The sequence below is a fragment of the Augochlora pura genome, chromosome 6 (assembly GCF_028453695.1).
Source record: "Augochlora pura isolate Apur16 chromosome 6, APUR_v2.2.1, whole genome shotgun sequence".
Taxonomy (NCBI): domain Eukaryota; kingdom Metazoa; phylum Arthropoda; class Insecta; order Hymenoptera; family Halictidae; genus Augochlora; species Augochlora pura.
In genome coordinates this window covers 20,681,674-20,697,765 of record NC_135777.1, presented here as the reverse complement: position 1 = coordinate 20,697,765, position 16,092 = coordinate 20,681,674, and the positions used below count along the sequence as shown (strand labels likewise).

General features: G+C 44.5%; 1 protein-coding gene across 1 annotated transcript in view; it reads left to right on the top strand.

Annotated features, from left to right (window-relative positions):
* The window catches only part of LOC144471074 (uncharacterized), a 51,940-nt gene that overhangs the window by 25,879 nt on the left and 9,969 nt on the right, over window positions 1-16,092 (top strand). Inside the window, exons 4-5 of the mRNA XM_078182780.1 lie at window positions 4,681-4,814; window positions 10,256-10,565. Of these exons, the coding sequence (XP_078038906.1) occupies window positions 4,681-4,814; window positions 10,256-10,565 (444 nt within the window). The remainder of the gene's footprint in view (window positions 1-4,680; window positions 4,815-10,255; window positions 10,566-16,092) is intronic.

The following is a 16,092-nucleotide window of genomic DNA, read 5'->3' as shown; positions in this document are numbered from 1 at the left end:
TGATCGTTTTACGACGCCGTTACAGTCTTCGGATCCGCGCCTTTTGTCCGCGGGTTAAGCTACCGCGACAAAAGGGAACCCGGGACGAAGCAATAAATTTCGGCCGCGAGCGAATATTTCTGAATCGCGGACCGAGACCACTCGTAAATAGAGATCGCTGCGCGAGGGGGGAGGGGGAAACGTAATTAACGGGTTAATGGGTGGCCATCGTCGGGACGAACGACAGGAATCGTTTCTTAACTCGTTGGCTCCCCAACGTATTGCCGGCATCGAAAGACCCGCGCGAGTCATTTAACCCACACATTCGCTCTCTATACTGGTACATTCAGTTCCACGGCTTTAAGTGTCCACTTTCGCCGCTCCGTCTAACTCTTTCACGATCCCGATGAAAATCTTAGAAATTTCGTGGATTTAATATATATTTCACTCGATCAATTTCAAATACCGATTCTTAATATTCTTGCCTCTCGCGAATCTTAATAAAATCCAGACGTTATAATTAATCAGCGTAAAAGTTAATTTGTAAAAATTAAATGTTAAATAATTTTATCATCCACGTGGTAACATGTCAGTCACATTAATTTCTTCGACGAAAAAGGAATTTTATATTTATTATCTGCTTACAATCTGCTTTAATATTTAAATATTGCTAACTAGAGAATAATATTTAATTCCTTAAAGAAACGGATGAACGTTCATACCTAACATGTAGTCAAAGCGTCACAGTGTAATTATGATACATTTTTTTCATGCTTTGCTATTTTTTTTTATTTGCATAGAATGAAAGACATTCAAAACAGGGTAATTATGTTCGAGTTTATCGAAATTTAATCCATCTTGTATTTTATTTCGCGCCTTGAACTTCGAACGATCGCGTAACAATTTTAAATTGAAATTAAAATCGCCGGTCTCTTCGTCGTTCAGCTTTCACTGTGTTTACGAAGAAATTGAAATTTAAGGATCTCGCGAAAGCGGCGAAGGCGCAGCGGTAACCGCGGAACTGCATTATTAACACGATGAAAATGTACTGCAAAGCCGAAAATATGTTACCGCGACTTTTACAAATTTTTTAAGTTATCGGGTAATTTCGCGCGGGGAAATAAGTGCTCTATAAAGTCTAGTTTACGGCTAGCGCGCGCGGCGGGGGAGCGGGGTTTAAATCAATAAAATATGAATCACGTAATACACAAGAGTGATAAAGCTCGTGTTATTAAAATCAAGATTGATACCGCCCGACTCGTTAAATAAAAACTAAGGAAACAAGGCATCGCTGATCGTAAAAGATGCGCCGCGCCGACGAGGTCCGTCCTTTTTACGAGAAACAAGGAACCCTGTAATTTCATCGACTCGTAATCAGTTAATAAAATCATGCTCGGATTAAGCGGATAATTTTCCGCTTCCATCGTATTTGCTGGTTTCGATAGTTCTTACAGATTATGACAATAACCGTCGATGTCTGATCAAATTTAATACGATGTCGTTGGCACACGGAAGTGTGTATGAGCGGATTTCATTGAAATTTCGCTTTTGTTCGACGGATTTTTGATAGCATTTTTGCGTCGCGTTGTTACGCATGATTGCAGCGAAGTCGTGAGTCAATAAAACGAATTGTAAAATATTTATCTGAATCACAGAGGCGGGCATTAAGTCCACTTTTTCGAAACTGATACGTCACGTGATTTTTGCCGCCGATTTTCCATACTTTTCGGTGGTCGAAAATTATTTCGCTTCGGGGCGAGTTCAATTTGAAATTTTGCAGTGTTCGGCATACCGTTACACTTTTTAACGATAAATAATAACTTCATTATTTCAGGATTAAAATTTTATTTCTATTTATTTAGAATTCCGCGATTTTTCTGAATCTGTAATTTATGGTTAAGAATTCCTCAATGAATTATTCGATGGGAATTTCAGTTGTGTTCTTTTGGTATTGTGATATGTAAAAATAAAAATTATGCGATTTTTATTATTATTAATTTCTCTTATAATTAACATAACACAATTCAACTCGCCTAAGACAATAATACTTCACGATCGAAGTCTATCATATTTTCGGCAATGATATGTATACTGTTCTATAAAAATGCAAAATTGGAAAAATATAGAAAATCAATCCTCACTTAACAAAAAATACCATCTAATATATTAACATCAATAACATCTATAGATATTTTAGATATCGATGGATTCAAAACTTTCCTCGTCGCAAAAGGAGATAATTTCCTTACAAACAACGAAACACAAATGCCCTAAATTCCGATGTCATTTAAGTAAAAATTGCGACCACCTTCCTCCTCCGAAGAAAAGCAGCGATCGCCCGTAAATCGTCCACCAACTCAAAAGAAAGCGATCGAACAGACAACAAGAATTTGCTCGGCGACAATTCCGCTTTCCTCGGAGCGCCACGATTTTCTCGTTCGACGCGGCACGCCGAAATAAATTCGCGAAGTAACCCGCGGATGGTGAGAAACGGGTGGATAAAAATCTGCTTTACAAGTAGCGCGATATTTAAATCGAAACTACGGCCATCCGCGGGAACGATAACGCCGTCGCGTCGCGACGCCGTAGAAAGAGAGAGAGAGAGAGAGAGAGAGGCCGCGTTCTCTCACAAGGGCAGAACGTTTCCAATTTCTCGGTTCGCGCGCGGTGTCTCGCGTTATGGGAATATACTTATGTTCGCGCGAATCAGACCGTCGCGTATCAAACCAGCGCCGGCGGAGACCGTGTTAGGGAAGCGGATTGGACAGAAAAAGAGAGAGATAGAGAGAGAGAGAAAAAGTGAGAAAAAGAGAATAGAAAAAGTAGATAGAGTAGAGAGAGATAGATAGATAGAGAGAGAGAGAGAGAGAGAGGCAGGGACACGAAAACTTTTCTCGACTCCCGATTCGAAAACTCGGATGGAAAAATCTCCGGAACGGGTCGCTCGCGGGAAAGAGTTCCATCGGCGGCCGATCCTTAATTTTCCCTCCTCGAGGCCTCGCGCGTCTCTCCGCTCACGAGACCCGGCCACGATACCGTCGCGGAATTCCCGCGACATTTTACGGTCAGCCGGAGAAATTACGCGGTAAAAATTTCCGGAGACAGTAATATGGAGTTTCACGGACGATCGTTCGCGGCCCGTGGCCGGTATTTTGATAAAACGGCCCCCGCGTGTTTCCGCGCACCGACAAGCTCTTTTTTTAACGAACACACGACGAAAACGCCGCGGCACACTCGGCGCAGAGAAGCTCGCGAAATCTTGCGCATTCTGTTTCGCTTTTAACAAATCCGAAATTCCGGGAGAACAGTCGTATAATCTTGTCCGTGCTGGAAAAGCGGACGACGAGAGAGAGAGAGAGCGAGAGCGAGAGAGAGAGAGAGAGAGAGAGAGCCGATGCGACGGGGTCCGAGCAGGTAGAACCAGGTGGGGTTAAAAAGCTAGAGAGAGAGAGAGAGAGAGGGTGGAGGTGGGCTTTCCTCGTTTTATCAACGTAGGATGCTTCTTGTTTTTACGGGAGGGAAAAAGGTTCTCGTGTATTTTTCGCCGTGTTTGTTCTCCGATGAATGCTTGCGGTAGTCGCTCGGATGTTTTACATAGAAGTCGAAACGAGGCGCGCGGGGGGGGGGGGGGGGGGGGGGGGGCGGTCGAGGAAAACGGGGCGAAAAGGAAAGGAGGAAAACAGGAGAAAGGGGGAAGGAGCGGAGGGTGGGAGGGAAGGGGCTCGGAGGAAAAACGAGGAACGAAAACAGGTAGCTTGAAGAGGCTCTTACGGATCATAAAAGCGATGGGATAGGACGGGATGGGCGCGCGAGCGGATCCTTCCGCAAACCGAAACCGGTATCTCTCTCACTCTCATTCTCTCTCTCTCTTTCTCTCTCTCTCTCTCTCTTTCTTCATCTCTCTCTATCTCTCTCTCCGTCTTTCTTTCTATACCTTTATCTCCGTCCCTTTCTTTCTCTTTCTCGTTATCCGTTCGCCGTGAACGAAGTTCGCGGGCCAAGAACCGTCAGACGGTCCCGGGGCTCGGTCGTTTGACTATGGCACAGTCGCGATGCTGATCGCGCGCGCGTGAATTTTCTCTTGCCGATACGCGCGGGTTACACGCGACCAAAGAACCGGGGAGGGGGGAGGGGGGGAGGAGCGCCCGGGAAAAGAGTCGAACAGGAGAGATAGGAGGTGGGGGGGAGGAGGGTACAGAGACACGGAAAACGGGCTAGGTAATGGGGGGAGGAGGAAGGGGGAGGGGTTCGGGGCGGAAATATCAAACGCACGGTTCGGATACACACGGATCGGCGAAATATTTGGCGCAACGGGCGCTAGACGCGGCTCGCCGACTGAAAGAATCCGGGACAATGGTGTCCCTCTTATGAATACATTACTCCGATATCGAAACGCGAGCGCGAATTGCCAGGCATAAAAGAAGAATTTTTCATCAGGCTCGCAGAGAGAAAGAGAGTGAAATCCGTATCAGAGATAGACGGAGATGAAAGAGAAAGAGAGAGAGGGAGAGAGAGAGAGTGTGTATCGGTATGTCGGCGTATCCGGGAATCTTGAAAAGTTTTCCCTCCCTTTTCGTGCAATACGTGCACGGGCGGGCAGGCCAGCCGAACGTCAAAGCGGTGTTTCGAGCATGCCTCGCATACTTCCGGGGCCCACCTCCGCCATACCTGTATATACCCCGACCGTCTCTTGTTCCGCAGAATTACCCTCTCAAGGGCCGTCGATACACGGGTTAAGGAGGAAATACCGGATTGACGATATGTTACGTTTGAACTGCACATCCGGACGGAGCAAACCCGCGGCCAATCTCACCTGGTACATCAACGATCGACAAGTACGGGGTTTGGTATATGTATATATATATGTAACCGGGCGCGGAACAGAGTCTGTGAATTCCGCCTGGCTTCCGCAAGACGCGAACCGATCCTCGACTCGAAACCTACCCCTACACCACCTTGCCGCGGCTATACCCTTCCGCAAGCCGGCACGCGTTTCAACAACTCTCCGGAATGATGGAGCTTGTACTTTGCCGGCTGTTGGTTATTAGGTTATTAGGCGCGCCGCCGAGTAATCCGTTGCGCGCGACGGCGCCCGCTTAAACCGGATAAACAGGCTGAGAAGTGACGGTAACCAATGGAAAGTAGTTTTCTTTCAGGGGGATGCCTCGGCTTGTACGCGATACGCCCGCCTTTAGCACGCTCGCTATTCGAGCCGCAGGTTTTGTACTTTGCCCGCGGGGAAACAAAAGCTTAGGGGAGAATCCACGTGTAACAAGTGCGCCGGCGATTGTTGGGGATCTTTTTTCTTTGGAACGGTATCGGTGATATGGGGGTATACCACTTCTTTTGGAATGCGTAGGCGTAGTCTTAAATTGGAAGAAAGTATTTTGTTTATAATTGTATTTGATTGTTTGTTTATTGGAGCCTTTATACGATATACCATATACCAATAGTTTCATTATTTAATAATTTTTTAAATCTAAATTTTGTTTGTATAAAAATTGTCTTGAGACACGTGATAGAACAATTTTAGTGTCAGAGTCACCACTTATGTGCAACTTATGACCAACTAGCAAAAAATGCAACCAAAATTAATAGCTACTAATACTTAGAAAATTATAATAATTATAACTATTCCACGAACTTTATGTACTTATGGCAGAAAAGTTGAAATATAAAATACCGGAGAGATTAAAAGAAATTTTTCAAATTGAATTCATAAACTTATTTACGAAATAAAAAAGATACTCGGTTTTTATATTTTGTAATTTACGATAAAAATTTTTCTTTTCCATAAAAATCCATAATTTACATATAACGAGCCAAATGATCGAATTCAAAATTCGCGAGTCGATTAGCTTTTCGAACGATCCCATAAGCAGATTTGTAAAATCCGTTTGCAACCTGTTACGCGCGGATCTGTCCTTAAGTTAACGTTAATACAAATTTTTACGCGTTCGTAGCATCTTCCGGTTTGTTACAAGCTTACTTACGTTCGCACAAAAGACAATCTCCTCTCATTCGGATTTTAAAAAAATAATCTATGCAAATGGGAATCTGCATAAAGTAACGCAGTCTAGTTATTACTTGAAACCGTAGCGTAAAATGTAAATTTCAGAAAGTTAATGATACTTTTTTGTCGCGCTTTTTAATATTTCGTGCGACGGGCCGCAACAGATGAAATACGGGCCGGGTTTCTGGGATACTTAGGTGGGATCTCATCTCCGGTTAATCAGCGCGGCCATTTAGATATAGAAAATCATGCAAACGAACGGCAAACACTTATTGCGTTAATTACTGTTCTTGTGTTGGCGTAGCTGAGCTCGGGACAGGTTAGGTCTCGGTTAGATTTGGATTAACACGTTAATTAGATCGGGCTTGTTTAGACAATGTCGCTTATGTTCGATCATGCTTGGCTCGCCCAGTTGACGCTAATTTTATTAATTTTCATTTATATCGTGTTAGATCAAGATTATTCAGGTCGGATATAAATTACTTAATTTTCATTAATTATTGCTAAAATTTCTACTATCGGCAAAGATTTTATAATCTTTTAAAAATCGAAGATTGACTTCTTTTCGTTGACTTTTTAAATCATTATTTATAGCAAATGATTACTCTTCGTTTAGAAATAGGATAATATTAATAACACAAATTATGTATCTATATCTGTAGCTTTTATATGAATATCTAAAATAGGCAGGCTAGTAATAGAAGCCCCTAGATCGAAAATATTATTTATTTATATAATTTTCGATCTTCGAACCTCGGAATGACGAAGTACCCAAAAATATTTAAAGAGACATTTCTGTTCCTTTGGTTACCATAGGTCACTATAAAAATAAATATATCTATAAAGTTCAATTACAAAAATCACGATCGAAACAGGTGACAATAGCGAACGTGTTAATTATGCCAACCGTGTAAATGACAGGATGGGTTATAAAATGATAAATGTCCTGGGACTAATTTCCTTCGAAATAATGAAAGCAATGTTCATGTTGAGTCGCTAATAACCGGTGGTCGATGTGACTTGGAAAATTATTCTAAAAGCATAAATATTTCATTAAATAATCCGATTGGAAGATTGTAATTTAAATATAGCTTTGCCCAAAGATTGTAGCCATAGCGACGCCAATAATCGATTTGAAATGGTTTCGGTAAAATATGAAAGATTTCTTATTAGTTTTTAATAGCCGTTGCGGGTAGTCGTCCCCAAAAAGTATCGAAACGCCGTAAGCGAGTCGAGATAAATGTGCGGGTAAAATTCGTGCAGCACGCGCCCGACTATGCATGACAGTTGGCCAGCACGATGTCTGGCCAGTTCTGGCTGTTTCTACTTGTTGTGAACTACGCCGTGTTCTACCTATTCCACATTAATTTTCGCCGGTCCGATATTCATTCCCGCCGCAACGGAAAAATATTAACGGGACGGGAAGCTCGCGGTTGTTGACCAAGAATCGCGGCAGACAGCTGGCCGACGTTATATATAAAAAGTTTGAACCCGGTCGCCGCACACACACACACACACACCGTATTCGCCGGCTCATCTTTATGCATTGTATTAAGAATTTCATTTCGAACGAAAGTTTTTCCCGGGACGAACCAGAGAATTTGTCTCTCTGTTTAATGGAAAGCCGACGGGAATTTATGCAACAACCGAATAAAAATGCATGCTTCTTCTAACGGCCGCCGCGAATTAAACCTTCCTCGATTACTTTTATTAGCGAAATTATCTTTTAATCTCTCCGCCGATGCGGCACCAGGTTTTATTTTTCCAAGACGAACGGGGCAACCTTTCGCAATCTGTTGTGCTTTTAAACTGACTGTTGCACGTCGATTTTGATGACAGAAGACGTAACTTTTTGCCAGAAAATTTCGCGAATAATTTACTTGTCCGGGGACACAATATAACTTTTATTCGAACTATTTTTAGATATGTAGGATAAAAGGGTTAAAATTTCTCTCGTAATAATAGGTTTAAGGAGTTACAAAAAGCAGCCGTTTTATAGTGCTATATAAAAATAATAAGCTATTATTTAGATTTGTAGCAATTTTTATGGTAGCTTTGACTTTATTGAATTAATAAACTTTAAAACTTTTTTGAATTTAAAATTAAGAAACTTTATAGAATTAATTGCCCCTAGCTATAGTATATTAAACAATTTAAAACGTGTCAAAATGATCTGTAAAATTAGTGTTAAATTTCAAGATGGGCATAACTATTGTGAATATATTTTTACAATAAAATTTTAGATTGCGCAATCGTAGAAATCGTAGGAAGTTTAAATAAATCCAATCTCGTCACTGTCACAAGACACTATACATTTATCGGGATTAGGATTACGTAGGTTTCATTAAAATCGACGTGTATCGGTCGCCAAGGTTGTCTTGTTAGTCTTCGCACGGATTATGAAGCGGGCATAATGCGGCGTCGGGGAAGTAGCTTGCTCTTAAAACAAGCCTGTTATTTGGAAAAGGAAGGAAATATTGCGTTTCCGGCAAAGGTGGCGTCGCCTCGAATAACAGCTTGGGTACAAGCTCTCGTTAGTCGATGCGGGATTTTACCGCGACGCGGTACGAACGATTTTTCCGGTCTTACGCATCAACCTTATGCGGGTCCAAATATTGTTCCATCGGGTATCCCGCGGAAATTCAGACATTAGCGACGAAGTTTGTTGTCCTTTGTGAGGAAAACACTTTCCGTCGTATAGAGAGGCACGTATATTTGCATCGTCGTGGATTCACCGTCGTTTCCCCGCGCACCTTTGTCTCTTTATATCCCGAAGTTCCGCCGTCGCGCGGTTTAATTTACCTCGACGACCGAATTTCCCTCCCCCCCACCGTCTACGTTCAGTTATTTAGAAAATTAGAGCGGACCGTGCGCTCTCGCGCGCGTTCGACCAGCTGTCATGGCGGCGACGGATAAATTTCCCGCGACTAAACGATTCATTTTCATGAGATTTCACGTCTTTCCGTCGGCCGCCCGTAGCTTCCGTCGACGCGACGAGCCAATTGGAATTTTTTCACGGCTGTCCTACGAAAAAAAACTTTTCCGGCCCGTTAGAATTGTGTTTCAGAACGTAACTCTGTTTGCCCGCCAATTTTTTTCTATCCCCCCATTCGGCAAAGAGTTATAGCCGTCCCAGTTCGTAGGATCACCCTGTATAAATCCGTTTCGGTATTGCGAAACTCTGCGCCGGAACAAAAAAAAAAATAGCCGATGACGCGCGCTATAAAAAAGACCGGGCGCGCGATAAAATTCTAATCGAATCAACAATTAGCGGCGGATATTTCTTACCGGGTCGCGTTCGCGCCGGCGTACGTCACCGTCGAAAGATCCCGTAATTGATCGCGAGCCACGCCGGAGCGTTATTTCACCTATTTAAACATCGATCGCATATTATTCCCTTAATTATAGCAGCGAAAATATTAAAGTATCTCGGCCAAATGATACGACCGAATGATTTGTTGTTCGCGTTGCAACGAAACGCAAGTAATTCGCATAACTAGAAGCCGCTCGAGGCTTGTTGCCTCGTTACACGCAATAACACACCCTTCGTCAATTAATTTCTACTCTTTCGGTTAACCCCGAGCCAATCCCGGACGCGTTCAACCCGACCAAATTAACAGCCCCATCTCCATCCTAAGACCGGTCCGCCGTTCCGTAGTGGCTCGGATATCACCGACTAAAATTTCCACGGCGAATTACCGAACCGCGCGTAACCCATCGATTCCGAAGCACCGCCGTCTGAAAAAGCCATCGGGAAAACCCGTAATCTCGGCCGTGACGTTTAATGGGAAAACAGCCGTGGGTTCGGGCGGAAGGGTAGACGCCGCCGCAAAGGTTGAGGCAACAATCCTTAAACGTCGAACAAGCGAGATTAGCTGCTGCGAGGGGTAGGGAGCGGAGTTCGACGCTCCGGCGACCGGAAGGTCCGATTAATCGTGGAAATTTGTCCTTTAAAACGTCGCCCGGCGGCGGCGGCGGCGGCGGCGGCGGTTTAATTCACCGAATTAATTAGCGGAATTAAGTCGCCGTCGGCGTGCGCGCGGTCCCGTTGTCCCTGCGGAAACGTGCGGGGCTGACGGTGTGTCGGCTTTGGCGGTGGCCGGGGGAATTTTAACAGGCGTTCCGCGTGATCACCGGGATTCCGGCTCTTTAACCGATCTCTATCGCAATGCTCTTGCCGCGCCGCCCGGCGCCACGGCATGCTCTGCGGTGACGCTCGTGATGTGTGTTGCTGCTGTGTCCGCGCGCGCGCGCCACGTGCAGCCGCCGAAGTTCTACGTCCGCACGTACACACCCCTCGACACCAACGAGTCCGAGTGGCAGATCTCCCAGATCGGCCTTCAGTTCAGCGTTACGCACGACCACTTCAACGCGGAGGGCAAGCTGAAGGTGCGGTGCAGCGCGTCCATACACGACATCTACTGGCAGAGCACCGAGGTCAGCACCGAGGAGGACAGGCCCAGGGTGATACACTACGAGCCCGCGGCGACCATCGTCGGCAACAACTATGTGCAACCGCCCCCGAACTTCCAGACCGGACAGAAGAAGCCCGACGGACACGTCGGAGTGAAAGGTAACGAGAGCTTTTGTTTATTATATGCTCCCGGTGGAGCCGCGCAGGGGACCCCCCCCCCTCGTCCGCGGTATTTGCCCGCCCACGGCGGTTTTAGATACTTGGCCCACTCGACCCCTAACACACCGCTCAACTGTCCCTCGAGTGCCTCTTATGAGTTTGATCCTGTTTTCGAGGCATTCGCGATCTGTTCCATGACTTTACCGTTTTGCTTAGCCACTGTCTCTCCTATGGAACCCGTAATCTTTGGTTTTCTTAAAGCATCGCAATCTTTTCGCAGGTTAGCAACTTGCAACCTTTTCATAGCCCGTACTCTGTACAGATTTTAGTCTTTAACCCTTTGCACTCGGAGCCATTTTAACTGTAAATCTGAATTAATTTTTCTGATTCGTGGTATTTCCACTCTACTTAACAAAATCAATTTTTATGCATAGAAAATTTATTCTTGCGACTCCTCCCAACAGTTTTACTACTTCACGATCTAAACCTTATTGTTACAAAAATTATTTTGAAATGTAGTGGTGCCTCAGAGTCACCACGCGAGTGCAAAGGGTTAAATGTACAGTGCAGCCTTTGGATAAGCTGTATAATTTTTTAGACTGCTTTTGTCACTTTTTTGGTAACCGAACAGCTGTCGTGCATATATAGATCTCACAGGAATCTATAGCGTTTAAAATATAGAAGACAGAAGTCAGGTTGAGACGTAAAATCTTTTAGCTCGACTTTTTCTATTTTTTGGAAATTTAAAAATGTTTGAACAAGTAGATTTCATAATTAGACTATTAAACCTTAGCACTCGAGACTTAGCGTCGTTCAAATTACTGTAATGCATTTCAAAATTATTTTTACCACAGAATTGCTTCGTAGATATCAAAATTAATCCAAAATAAAAATAAATAAAATAAATAAATAAAAATAAATAAAATAAAATCATCAATGTACTTGCAACATACATGTAGAACAAAATCCGCGTGTAACATACTTTGGTTAAAACCTCGCGCGTCCACTTTCGCTTTGGAAATTCCGGTTGCGCGCGATTTGGAAAAGATCAGGCCCCGGCAGCGTCCCGGCCATTTCGCCGTACTGTCATTCAAACGTCGTTATGAAAGGTCCCGCAGCAACTTCGCCGGTTGTTTGTGCGCAAATTAATAATAATTATCGGGCAATCGTCAATATTGAACGGTCAAAGCGCAAGTACATGTATTCGTTCTAAACGCACGCACCCGGCAAAATACCGGCGGTTCGACCGGCAGGCCGCGCGCGCGCGCGAGCGCGGTCCTAAGGTACGCTCCCGTATTCATATTACCAAATTGAGTTATTTGCATTGGCCGTTCGCGCGTGGGTTAATTGATTTAATATACTCCCGGCCCCCGTGTCCGTGACGAGGATGGTTAAAGCGAGGGGAGGCGGTTGCGTCTGGTACATAGGCCCGGTATAAAACTATAATTCCTGGTCGACGTGGCGTACTTCCGGGGGTGGGGAGGGGAAGGGGAGAGGGGTGGGGAGGGCGCGTTAACACCGAAGAAATCTATTTCGTTAAGGATTCACCGCACCTGGAGCACCGGCTCGGACTGCATTAGCATCCAAACAGGAAATTTTAGACTCCGAGAAAATTATACCGTACTCCGTCGGGTAACCAATTATAAACTTTCTTGCGGAACTATCCGATGTGGAAGTGTGGCCCCGGCCCCGCGGCGCGACCGTTCGGCTGATCTTTCCTGTTCCCGGGACACGGTTCATATAAATTTCACGAATGCCTGACTACTTGCTTTGCTAGTTATGTTCTGATAAACTCGCCGCGTCCGACGGTTTGGCTTCGTTTAACCCATTCGGTACGAACGCTCTATCCGTCGTGGCATTTTTACTATACGAGGCGCTGCGCTGAAAATTCACGCACGGCCAGACCTCATTTATATAAAGATTGTCCTAAGCGTTAAATAAAAACTATGAGCAATGAAACAGTGCTTTTTTTATACAAAAAATGTTGCTTCCAGCTTTAATATTAACAGATATGGAATTCTGTTAGTTATACAAGGTAGCACGTGGACGCCGTATATATCCGGCGCTCGTCCATACCGGTCGTCACATGGATGCCGGATATATCCGACGCTCGTACCGAAAGGGTTAACCGTGGATACTGGCGCGCGCGGGAAAATACCGGCGACGGCCCGTTCCTTTTGTCGCGGACGGTTGATTAATTTGTTAATTCCGTCCTGGATCGCGGTCGATGAAAATGTCCGAAGACGTTGTTCGGAGAAGAGAGTGGAGAAGGTTGACGAGTCCTGCTCGCGTGCTTCGTTTTCCGGAGGACGTTGAATACCGAAGAACAGGTTTCCTCGTCGTCGGTTGTTTTCGTTGAAAATCAGAACCCTGCGAGGCTGGAATAACGCGTGCGGCATCGCTCGTCAACATAGCGCGCTGTACACGATATATTTATCAAACAAGATGTCGAGATAATTGTTCTATTTGAAATATATTGACGTCAATTTGGAACATCACGGCTCGCTGGCCCACTGGACCGTTATTGGATGCTGTGTACGTATCGGTGACGCTGTCATTGGTTCCACCGGGCTCGAAGACAACCCCCGACTTTTGCGACATTTATACAGCAAAGCGCCAACGTTCGTTCCTATTTAATTAAATAATTGACTAAGTAATCGTTTTTACATCTAATAACAGACGAGTACGTTTTTTAAACTTACATCTCTTTGTTCTTTTAAAATAATTGATATTATTCAGTAGTATAAAATATTTGTAGATTTATAGGTTATCCTCACTGCCGTGCTATAATCATTTACTCTTCTTTAGAAATGCATCTTAACTCCGCTGATTACATTTCCTTTACTGCTACATTTCCAAATACAGTTTCGTTTCTTACATGCACTTCTTCGCCTCTCCATTTTATTCTCAGACTTGTTGTTACATTTCCGGGGGGGAGTACAAAATGTATCCAACAGTAGTAAATTTTTAACTCGCCCCTGTTCAGATGCTGTAAATCTTTAAAGTTCTTTCTGGGTATAAAATGTGCCCCTTAAAAATGAACGAAGCACCCAAACCGGCATATTTTATATAGCTACGTTCGAGGGGGCGTCTTAAAACGAAAGAATTTTGATAGAACAGTGGAAGAACGTCGATATTAAAGCGAACAATTTTGTCGTAGCATAGTCGAAGAATTTCGATTGTCATACAATCGGGGTTTTGATATCGGAGCATTCTCGTGAAGACCCGGCCGGATTCTGTGCCGTTATGCGAAACAGGACCCGCGGTTGTTCAATATAACAAATTTCATTTTTCTTCCAAATAATTTTTAACATTGACTAATAATGTGGTTTTTCTGATATCTCAAAACCATTTAAGTAATTTGGCACTAAAAAGTTATTCTGTTTTTGAATACTCTCGCGAGAGAATATACTATACATTGATTTACAAAAAGGGCTATAAATAAAAAGTATGCAAACTTATGCAGCCAATTTTTTCAGTGCTACTAGATGAAACTATAAACTATGGATCCTGTAAGTTTAATCGCAGGCCATCATAGGCCGCAAAAGTTTTGACTGTGACAGTAAAGTAAATGAATTCCATTTGCTCTTATAATTTGATTTTACAATTTATCGATTTACTAATTTAACAGTTGACAATTCCTGATACGTTAGCCTTAGAAAATGTTGTACTTATCACCAGGAACAATATCCAATTTTTACAATTCAAAAAAAGAACTTCTACCGAAAGTTGTAAGCTTCGCAATATGTACTTCGTACTGTCGCTCACGAGTAATGGCTGCCCGAGGAACTCGAAGTTCGAGGTGAAATTGCCATTCGGGTATAAAAGTATGGGTCATTTGGTTTTTCTCATCATACGGAGTAATTATTAAAGTAATCAATTCGTAAGTCAAAAACTCCCCCTCCGACAACTTCGATTTTTAGGGATTCGTCCACGATTTCAGGCTTTTCAACCACTGCGCGCCGTCGCGACGCGCCGGAAAAAGCCGTCGCCCATTTCGCTTCTTCGCTAAGCAGACCTGTCGGCGCGATCGCGGATCCGGCGCCGGGCATGGTCGGCCCGGGCGGCCGGTCCGGTCGGTCGAGAATTCCGCTTGTTTGTCCATCTCGCGGTTCAGATAATCTGGCCCCGGCCGAATTATCCTGGTTAACGTCAAATAGCTCGGTACACCGTCAAATAATTCGTTTCACGCCAGATAATCCCGAGGCTGCGGCAAGGATAATTCCCGACGCATTCCAGGATTATTTGTTGCGGCTGCGGATTATTTCGCGTCAAGTGAGCCGCGCTTTACCGGCCGCGGAAATCGAGGGCTCTCGCCGGCCGAAAACAACGTGGTCGTGCTGCAACAACCCCGGCGTAACAACGACGACGACGACGACGTCCGCGGCTGCGACACCGACAGCGACAGCGACAGCGACAGCGACAACGGGAACGGTGACGTCGCGTGAGCGACAATTCTGCCAGCACTTGGAGCGGCGGGAATGCGACAACGACGGCGACGCGCGGGCAACAGGAAATAAAACTAAATAAATCCGACATATGAATAAAAATAGATAGAAAGAGAGAACGGCGGGGAAGAGAGAGATAAAGAGAAACGGGGGAATCGGGGGAAAGAGAAAGGGAAAGAGTGGAAAAGAGAGAGGGGGAGTGAGAGAGAGAAAGAAAGGGAGAGAACGCCGGTATCGGTTTCATCGGCGCGCACGGGTTATATAATAACACGCCGGTCACAATTCAATCGAAGTCGTATCATCGGCGCAAAAAAGCCACGATTGAATTCGCCGATCGCAGCTTGCAAAAACTTCGTTTCGTTATTTGAGTTAGCTGTTTGCTTCGTTATAGACTGCCTCCTAGTTTCCATTTCGACAGCGAACCCTCTTTCAGCTCGTCCAACCCCCCACCCCGCCACCCTTTCAATCCCTATGCCGGCGATGCCCGGCTCTGTCTGCCTTTCGTTGCCCGGTTCTTTTAGCTCGTCGTCCCCGGTACAAGTAACTTATCTGATAAATGAAATATACGTTCCGTCGGATCCGGGACAATCGTTTTGCGGATCGCGGGCGGCGGCCTTTGCGCGACGGCCGCCGTACGATCTGCAAATTAATTCGTTACAAAAACCGTATCGGCCGCGTCCGCGGATTCAGCGACGCCGACCATCGCCAGATCTGAACTAATAAAAAGTAATGAGTCAAGATTTTTCTTCGTTTTGCTAGAGTTTCGATTCCTCATTTTTTGATGATTTTGTGATTGCTCTTGTGATCGACGAGCGCCGGATATATACGGCGTCCACGTGCTAACTTGTATAAATAACAGAATTTCATATCTGTTAATATTAAAGCTGGAAGCAACATTTTTTGTTTAAAAAATTTTTTGATGATCTTGTGATTGCTCATTTTTTGATGATCTTACGATCGCTCCACTGTCCGTGGATTTTATAATATTTCAATGGCGTTTACGTGTTCCTCCGATTAGTTTTACGGATTTCTCCGCTTTCGTATTTCTTCGAGTTCCTTCGTTCGTTTTTCATAGGTAC